The sequence below is a fragment of the Fukomys damarensis genome, unplaced genomic scaffold, assembly GCF_012274545.1.
Source record: "Fukomys damarensis isolate Sample0158 unplaced genomic scaffold, DMR_v1.0_HiC HiC_scaffold_2, whole genome shotgun sequence".
In the NCBI taxonomy this organism is placed as follows: domain Eukaryota; kingdom Metazoa; phylum Chordata; class Mammalia; order Rodentia; family Bathyergidae; genus Fukomys; species Fukomys damarensis.
The window spans coordinates 11,592,950-11,602,604 of NW_022900914.1; the positions used below are offsets into that span (position 1 = coordinate 11,592,950).

The window sequence follows — 9,655 nt, forward strand, 5'->3', positions numbered from 1 at the left end:
CCCAGCCTGTCCTGGACTGAATGTGCAATGAAGATCGGAAAAGGAAACCGTCAGGGCTCTCTGGCTCAAGTCAGCAGCAAGAGGGAATATGAATGCCGCTGCTCTCTCCCTCCGAGGACTAATTTAACTTCTGACCTCATTTGGCTGCAGCCAAAAAAAAAAAAAAATTGAAAAGATTAAAAAAAAAAAATCAATGACTCTCTTGCAGCCTGCCTGGACTTGGAATGAGATCGAGGAAGAAATGGCCCTTTCTTTTGCTCAGCCCCTTGCAGGAGGAGCAAGTTCAGACTGTGCGGCTCCACGGGAGAATCTGGGCAAGCTCAGATTTAAGAGCAGATAAACAGCGGGGCTGCGGCTTCGTCTTGCAGAGGACAGAGCTTTATGGGTCCCCAGGTCCAAGCCCTGCCACAGACAGCATCTCTATCTCACGGACAGAGCCTGCTTCCCTGCCAGAAGCTGGCTGAGGAGGCGGATGTGGGCAGGACGGGGCAGCCTGAGTGCTGAGGTAGCCAAGGCAAGCCCACCTCCCCCCTGCAGCTGTGCAGACACCTCTGCGAAAGAGCAGATGACCTGCAATGGCCTCGACTCCCGCTCCCTCCCTCTTTTCCGCCTTCCTGCTCCCGTCACCACTCAGTGAAGCCTTGAAGATACGGAAGTTGGCCCCGCTGGTCCTCCACTCCCCTGAAGCCGGAGGGCAGCACTGTGGGAAAGTTACAACAAACAATCGCGAACCCTCGCACCTCCACTTCCGGAGGCACAGAGCCCTCCGTCTGGAGAGGGGAACTAAACTGTGATTGAGTTGTAGCTGGGCTATTGATCTGCACTGATGCAGTGTGAGGAGATGGAGGGGTGGGGAAGGGAAGAGCCCACGAGGAGGCAGAGCTCAGAGCCAGGCACAAGCGAGCTTGCCCTCCGCCCGCAGTTCTCCGGGAAATGTGTTTGTCCTGGCCTTGCCTTGCACAGGAGGAAACCGAGCATCAGAGAGCTCAGGCAGCTTTCCCAAGACCTCAGAGTAAGTGGTAGAAGCAGGATTCTGACCCGAGCCATTGCTGCTTTGCAAATTTCAGGCTCTGCATTTTCGAATAGACATGAATAAAGGCTCCTTCCTGGGTGCGGCTGTGGCCTTGGCCTCAGACATAATACTTGAGCCCTTGGCTGAGGGCTGTGCGGTGACCAGCAGAGCATTGCCCTGCAGGAGCAACACCGTCATCTGAGGGCCCAGAAATACGGAGGGTGCTCAGGCTTCCAGCTCTCTGGCCCTCTGCCGCACCCCAGGCCTTGGGCACAGTTTATCACGGCTGTCAGCCCCTGGGGGAGCCCACCGAGTGAGCCGGGACATGAGAAATGGCTGTCCGGTGGCCCACAGAGCTTAATGAGCCACCGTCAGGGCCCAAGGGATAGTCAGAGGCCCAGTTGGGCAAAGGAAGGCAAAGCGGCCAGGGATTCAAAGGGGCTAAGAGCAGAGCTAAATGAGGCATGCAGATAAACACTCAACCCCTTGCCCAGGGGAGTCACTGCCGGAGCTAGGTGCCTAATAAAAAACGCCAATTTCATTTATCTTCCTGTCTGTGTCCTGCCTGGAGGAAGGATGAGCAGATTAAAGAGCACCCTCATTTATGGGCTGGTTTCATTTTAGCACTCGTGGCTCAGCCCCCTCTCTCTGGAGGAGACGTCTTCGGCCAGATCAAGTTCCCGGGCCCTGGTATAACTGTGACTGTTATGGCAGTGCCATGCCGTGCCAGTGATCACAAGGGCCTGGGCCAGGGTCACATTTGAGGCCAGGATCTTCACCAGTCTGGCTCTCAGAAAGGGTGCCACTGGGCAGGAGGTGGCCCTGGTGGCTCAACCTGGAATGACGCTCCCTCAGCTGTACACCCCTGAGCACTAGCTCCGTGGGCCGTTCGCACTTCCTTCTAGAAAAACATGGTTTCTTGGCAAATGGTAGATTAAAACCAAGCAGTATTTGTAAATGCAGACCTCCTCAGAGCCTTTACCTACCCGCATACACCATGAGTCTCCAGGAGGGGGAAGTGAGGAGTTGTATTTCCAAAAAGAATGTGGAAGCCCATTTACCCAGAGGCTCACCCAGTTTAGCACTCCTGAGAGCACATTCTGTGAACGGTCAGCTGCTCATAATGGTGGGGACAGAAGGCCCCTACAGGTGACATGGTCTTGATCACCTGTCAGCCTAGGTAAGGTGCTCTGTTCAGACCACTCTCCCCATCCCAGGTCAGCATAGGTCTCACAAATCAAACACAGCTCTTCCCCCAGATCTGAAAGCAGTGCCAACATCCTGTTGATACAGGAGTCCAGACAGTGCAGCCAGGGATCAAAGCTGGCTGGTGAGATAAAGCCTGTCTGTGACCACTCGTCCACAGGTACCATAAGGGCTTTGTCCGCACTGAAGACTCAGGGGAGGGTCTGGGAGGCGGACCAGAAGAGCTGGAGCACAGCTGAGAAGATGTGGACCATCCTAGAGTCACTGCCATCAGGAACTCTGCGGCCAGGCTCTTCTTTGCTCATGGGAAGTGTCTCCTAGGCTCCTCACATGTGTTCTACGATGGAAATCAGCAATATCATCTTCATGGGCCAAGGGCAAATCCATTGACTGACTCACCCATTGATCCCATAAGCATTTATTGCAGAGGAAATATTTTGTTGCCAATTTGCTTTAGGGGGGCAGGCGGAGACAGGAGACACTGTCCCTGTTGACACTCACCAAAACATGAAATAATAGGACAGCTGGCCTCAGGTCAATGGACAGAAGAGGTGGATTGACAGAGAGGGCAGGGCAAGTTCGAGGCAGCAGCTGACATTCTACATTCCAGGTCCACAGGGTGAGAAGTTCACCCTGGAGTTTGGAACTCTGTCTCAGCACTTAGAAGACATTACTTGACCTCAGCAGTTGTGGGGAACACCAAGACAGCGACACTGGCAGGAGACTCCCACAAGGCCAGGAAGTGTTTCTGCACAGCTGTGTGATCATCATGGATGCGAATTCGGGAGGCAGGGTACCCAGGTGGCCATTTTACAGGAAGCTGTCTTTGTGACCTTGCAAAAGACATTTCTCCCAGTAGGCCTCATTTTCTTCACTTAGGAGCAGAGGAGGCTGTGCCCCGGTAATGTTTTCTAGCCATATCGTACTGCATAGTGAGTACCCACAGCCCGTTCTTGCATTGGAGGAAAGATTATTGTCTCCTCCTCCTCTTCCATGGAAGGAAGTTTCATCTGCCCACATGGCAGCCAGCTAGATAGTGCCAGTCTCAGCCCCCTTGGGCCTCAGTGTGCCCACAATGTGGGGAAGTGTGGTGACTGCCTTTTCTAACTCTGCTCCTCTATGGACACACAAGTGACCTGTGGCCAGGGCATGAGAGGACCTGGAGCAGCTGTCTTGGGCTCACAGGTAGAAGCGCCTTGGGTCACCTGCTTACCTGAGAAGGAAATGAACTCTGTCATAAGAGCCTACGCATGGGACTGTTTCTTTTCTGTCAGATTAGCTTGTATGTCACAAACGAAACCTGTTCCAGGGTAAAACCTCTTCCCAGAGTCAGCTGGGTGGTTCATTCCACCTCCTTTTGGGGTGAAGCCTGCCATCTAGCTGGACACTGACATCTGAGATCACTTCAAGGAGAGGAAGAACTCTAGAGGGTCCCCAGGGAGGAAGTTCATCCAAAAACGTGTGGAGGAACTGGTGCAACTGAGACCGCCCTTGGAGAATGCCACAGTGGGGACCAGGTGGTGATCGCTAGGGTCAGTTTTGTTGGGCTCGTAGAGGAAGGTGACTCTGGCTCCTGTGTAGAGCAGCAGGAACACCAGGCAGAACCCAGGGGAGACACGCCAGGCCAGCAGCCCAACTCACCTTCTCAGCTCCTGTCACCGTATAGGCGTGCTGGCTCACCAGCCCGTTCCCCATCACCCTGGGCCTGTCTGCTGGCTGCAAAGGAGAAAAGCAGACAGCACTCAGCACGCACTTGGAGACTCTCTGGTAAAATGCAGAAACCCAGCTCAGAAAGCAGCTGATCCAGCGGGCCCCCAGTCCTCTGGGGAGGGCATATGCATTTGAACTCACTTCTAGAAAAACAGAGGTAGGCGGCCACCTGGTGGGTGAGGCTCTGGGTATTTCCTGCCCAGAGGGCCACCACACGACTGATGGAGCCCACCAGCTCCTGAGGACCTGTGCTGCTCGCTCCGCCAGCCACTAATCCTTAGCCAGGCATAGCACACAACCTGTCTTCCAGGTGGTTTGCAGGATATTCAGGGATACCCAAGAGCCCCCGCCCTGAAGACTGGGGCTCTAAAGTGCGCCAGTGCATTCTGGTGGCGTTTCAGATTAGGGAGGTGCCACACGTTTAGAGTTCAGGAAATTTCTGGGGATACGGAGCCACATGTCTCAGATTGGACTCACACGATTTGGAGGGTTGTGCAAGCTTTCCAAAAGGAGACAAGTGGCCCTTGGGTCAGCGGGTACTGGGGGCCCCTGGGGAATGAGGGCAAAATGCAAAGAAGCCCCTGCCAGCAGAAGACGCCACTGCCACCTCCTGCAGCCCTTAATTACCCCCTAGGTAACAGTGGGCCTGGAGGCTCCAAGTCATGGAAAAGGAGAAAATAAAGGCTTTGGAGTTGGCAGATTCAAACCCTGCTCAGTACTCTTTGGCTGTGTGGCGGGGAGACATTACTGAGCCTCTCTGGCCCCGGCCCTTCCTCTGGGAAGTAAATTCTCCACTCCCCATCTCAGAGGGAGGGCTGTTGCAGAGTTCCATGAAGCGACCTTGGGAAAGCCCACCAGGGGTGCTCCAGGGGAGCTCCTTGCATTTCTCTCCTTGGCTGTGTGCCTTGGGCGGCCTCTGTGGGCTGAGCAAAGCCTCACACAGTGCGGAGGGCGCCTGGTCCACTCACCCCTGGTGGGGTGGCACAAGCCATCAGGGAGCCGGCCGAGGCTGCCGTCTTCACCATCAGCAGCAGGCTGGAGGGGGAGGAGTGCAGGTCGGCAATGGTGACCACTCCTCCTGTGAGGTCCACCAGGGCGTCGGGGAGGTAGCCGTAGTGCAGGTGAGAATAGGAGCCCCGCAGCCTGGGAAGGAAGAGTCCAGATTAAGCCTGGGGATGCCGAGATGAGGCTGCCTGGGAAGGGTGAGTACCCACTGACCCTCTGCTGCTTCCCCAGTGAGGGGTTTCTCAATGCATTCTGGGCCACGGCCTCTCCGGAGGAGTGACATTATTTTGATATCTGTTGCTCTTGTTCTGGCCGAAAACATGTTAAACACATGAGCACCACATGAGGTGGTTCCACGCCAGGTATGTGATCCAAGACAAGCAGGATCCGATCCCTCCCCGCAGAGCTCAGTCAGCAAATCCAAGGCCCGCTTGGCCACAGCAGCCTCTGTCCTATTCCGGGCGAAGCCTCATCCCAGCTTCTGTTTTCAGGAGGGCCATAAAGTGGCTCCCCAAAGGCCCCGTTGGACCTGTTTCTCAAAGCACCCCTTTCTACCTTCCCCTGTCTTTAGGCCTTCTGCTTCGGCATGTGCACCCCAACAAATGCCTGCCCTCATCGTCCCTATTTTATCTTCCTCCCCATTCTTCCCCAAGCCTTACCCCTGGAACAGTTAAACTGGATTCTGTCAACTTGATTGGCTTGGGAGGCACCCAACCCAGGGGATTAGAAAAGCACACTTCTGGGTACAACTGGATGAGTCACAGAGGGGTTATCTTAGGTCTACATCTGGCTCCTTGCTTCTTCTTCCCTGGAACTTTCCCCTGCTCTGCTTCCCAGCGACCATGAAGGGAGCAGTTTTGCTCCATCTTGCCCTGTTGCCATGAGTTGCTCTGGGGAGCCAGCCAACCACGGACTGAATCCCCTTACAACATGAGCCAAACATGCGCGTTGGGCATGGCGTCCCAGGGAGAAAATGCTGCCTGATACACTCGCCCGTCACAGGGTTATCTGGGTCCCACTCCTGGCCCCCTCCGATGAGTCCTCTATCCCTGGGCAAGGAACTCAATGTTCTCAGTTCTCTTTGCTCCTCTGAGAGACAGCCCCTACCTCACAGGCCGCATTTTGGCTTGTGAGGGTATATGCTTCCCACAGAAGACACACAGCTTGCTGCTGTCCTGGTGAGGAGCAACAGGTCACACTTCCTGTCCTTCCCCCCAAAGACTTGTCTGCCTTCCACAGTGGCCCGTGAACGCCAGGGGCCATTCTCCTTAGAAAGGGTTGTAAATGACAACTGTCAACTGTCCTTATACCCTTGGGTGTCCATGCTCTGAGAACAAGCAGATCACAGTGGAACGGAAGGGAGAGACCAGGGGAGGTTTCGGGGAGGGACCAGTCTCAGCCCCAGTTTATCCAAGTAAGGAGAGTGGCTCAGGCGTTCCAGGGGGAAGAATCAAACCAGGGGCTCCTGGAGCCAGAACATGGAGGAGTAGGCTGACCACGGGCCTGAGAACGGCCTGTGCTCCCCAGGGGAGAGGGAGATCCCATCAGTCACAGTGATGCCACAGAGCAGGGCCCAGATGAGGGCAGCCTGGCCTTGAGTCCTCTAGTTCTGTCAGTGGGGTGAGCTGTGCTTCTCCTAGATCCTTCACTACAGCCAGGGCAGGCCAGCAAGGCAGGGGATGGAGGCCCTGGGGACAGCTGCCCTCGCCTCCAAGTCTACTACTCTGCTTCCTCACTAGGAGAAGTCTGCATTCCTGTCCCTGGGGCAGCAGGGACTGAGCCTTTCCCAGGGGATGGGCACTGTGGGGACCTCCTGCCATGCCTTTTTCCTGTACTGCAGAATCACACGGGAGTCACAGGCCCGGGGCACCCTAATGGTAGCCTCTAACGGGGTCTTGGCCATGGGGGAGAACTTTCCCTGCCCTGTCGTTTGGCATTTCACCTGGAAATGGTGGGGGAGATTGGATCCCTCTGGAGCCATTGCTCCTCCTTTCTCTGCCTGTTCCTCCTTCGGGCATTCTCAGCTTGGGGACCACTCTGATTCTAACACATTCGCTTCAGCAAATACATAAAGCAGACCCTGTTAGAAGGACATGAACCATGCACAAATGCACCAGATGGCTTAGAACGGCTGTTATTAAAGGAAGCGAAGGCAGGTGCGGTGGATCACACCTGTGATCCCAGCACTCTGGGAGGCTGAGGCAGAAGGCTCATAAATTTGATCCCCCAATGGGAGACTTAGTGACTTAGTGAAATCCTGCCTCAAAATAAAAAATGAAAAAGGCCTTCTGGGCAAAGATCCTGGGTTCAGTCTCTAGTATCACCAAAAGGAAAGAGAGGAACAAGGAAAGAAGGCAGGGAGGGAGGGAAGAAGGAAGGAAAGCAATTACTCAGGGTTCTAGAAGAAAGGGCAATTCTCCAGAAACTACCACATGGCAGGTTTATCTAACTCATTTTAAAACTGATTGCGAAACTGGTTCTGACCTTATCTCCTGCCCTCCATCTCTCTGACCCTGGTGGAGACTGATATCAGACTCTTATCTTTGGAGTGTTTGCTTAGTCAACCACAGAGCCTGCCTTTGACCATGGTTACTTATGCTCAGTGGGGTCTGAATGCTTTGCTCCTGATGTCACTTGTGTCTCTGGCTCCTGTTCCTAAATTAGGGTCTGCTGCAAATACTGGAGGTTCACAAGGACCAACGTTCTAGAACCCACTGCAAACCCCACAAGCACATCACTGTCACAGCCCTTTCCTCTAATACACTCAGAGGCTGTGCTAGAGTCACTCCAGGAAAGCAGCTGGGGACTCTGTCCCCTCCCTCAGACTCACCATCTCAGTGACTCTGGCCCTCTTCTGAGGCCTTGCACCACACCATTCTGCAGTCCCCACAGAAACACCCCACACCAGCAGCAGCCCCTCCCTTGTCTTCCAGAACTTCTGTCATTGTCTATCTGCAGTGCCTCCAAAGCCAGTCCTGGCAGCAGCCGGTGTCTTGACAAGGAGCTAGCTGCCTTTCTCCTCTGCAAACGTGAGCTCAGACCCGTGGATGCTTCAGGAACACAGCAACTCTTCTCAGCCCCCTTTGCTGACAGGAGATAGAACAGAAAGGAGAGGGAGATGCGTGCTCCCTTCAGCTGTCACCGTGCCTTGTCACCTGAACCCAGAAATTCTGAGAGCCTTGTCCTTCAGCCTCCTTCTGGGGGATAGGTCTATCTGCCTGCAGTGATACGAAAGAGGGAAGAATCTAGTTGTCTAAACCTGAGCAAGAGAAGATACTAAAATACCGCAATTCTTACCTGCAGAGATTCTACAAAGGGCGATATGCAACCTGCTGGTTCTTACCCCTGATCTGCTCTCTACTTTATGACAACTGGGGGTGGGGGTGGGGATCCCGTCACACGATTGATTTTCTCTCCCTTACTTTTGGCCGACTTGACCAAGTCATTTCCAGATGCCCCAGCTGCAGGGATAACTACAAATCTGAAGTCTACGTATGAATTCTGCTGCGCCTCACCCTTGGGGAAAGAGGTCCTCTGCGCGGACCCATGGCCTCTCCACCCTTGTGCCCGGCACCAAGTTCCAAAGGAGGCAGGAAGATGGACGCCTCCCTGCGGCACTGACTGCATCAAGAATTGGTGGAACAGCACGTGGCAAGGGAGGACAGCTCCCACCTGGCATGGCCTTGGACACCATATGACCTCGAGCAAATCATTTCACCTCCCCGAGCCACCATTTCCTCATCTTTCACAGAGGAAGGCAGCTATCAGTGTTCACAGAGGCCCCTTCCAGCTCTGAAATGCTGTCACGCTACTCAATTCACTCCTGCATTCTGCTACTTCCTTCTTTGGATCGGTGGGGGCAAAGCTTTTAAATAGCTTTAATGCTTTGAAACGTTTCATCCTCTGCTTGATTTCTTTAGGCGGTAGAATGTGGATTCCGGGCCTGCTTTCCCATTTCTTTCAAGCCGAATGATTGCTTTAGGTCAGCTGTTAACAAAATGGGGTCAAAGTCATCATTTCACTCCACAAGCCTTCTAGGACTCCCAGTGAACTTCCATGCTACACGCTTTTACATAAGGAGAAAACCAGCCCTATAGTGATGAGGGCGGGATCCATAAGGGAAAGATAACGGCAGTGTTTGTGTAAGTTGCTCAGGAGTGAGTTAACCTCCCTAGACATGTGCACGGGTTCAACAACCCTAGCTGTTACCTGGGCTCCTTTCTCCAACGCTAATGAGTAGCTCCTTCTGCCACCGGAACCCAGCAATAACCTTCATCTTTTACAAGTTGCCTCAAAAGAAAGAGTGCGCATCGAGATAATCTTGAAGGCCTGTGCCGTTTAAGATTGTGACTTCCGGAAGGACAATGACAGAGTAGACTGTGATTTCCATCCCGTAGGACCCAGTCCGGTCCCGCTTACCGGGGTCCCCTGGTCTGGTAAGCAGGGACTGGACCCGTTCAGGGTAACTGCTGGTACTTATCATCACCTGGCTGCTTGGAGGGAGGCTCAGGCCCCGTTTGTGAAATGAGAGTCTGGTTAGGTTGCTCTTGGGATTTTCTGATCCTTGTCCCTGCTCATTCTCCCGAAGCGGGTGGCCCTCTGTGTGGTCTGTAGGCCATGACTCCTCCCTCTGGAGTGTCCCTCACTATCTCCTCCCACACGGTCCTGTCTAGTTCTTCTTTCTTCCTCCTTCTCTCCCTTCCCCTCCCCCTCCTCCTCCCC

General features: G+C 54.1%; 1 protein-coding gene across 2 annotated transcripts in view; it reads right to left on the reverse strand.

Annotated features, from left to right (window-relative positions):
* The window catches only part of Capn13 (calpain 13), a 77,712-nt gene that overhangs the window by 27,423 nt on the left and 40,634 nt on the right, over positions 1-9,655 (reverse strand). For both annotated transcript variants that reach the window (XM_010604668.2, XM_010604669.2), the window contains exons 7-8: positions 4,897-5,071; positions 3,860-3,934 (exon numbers count right to left, since the gene is read on the reverse strand). In XM_010604668.2, the coding sequence (XP_010602970.1) occupies positions 3,860-3,934; positions 4,897-5,071 (250 nt within the window). The remainder of the gene's footprint in view (positions 1-3,859; positions 3,935-4,896; positions 5,072-9,655) is intronic.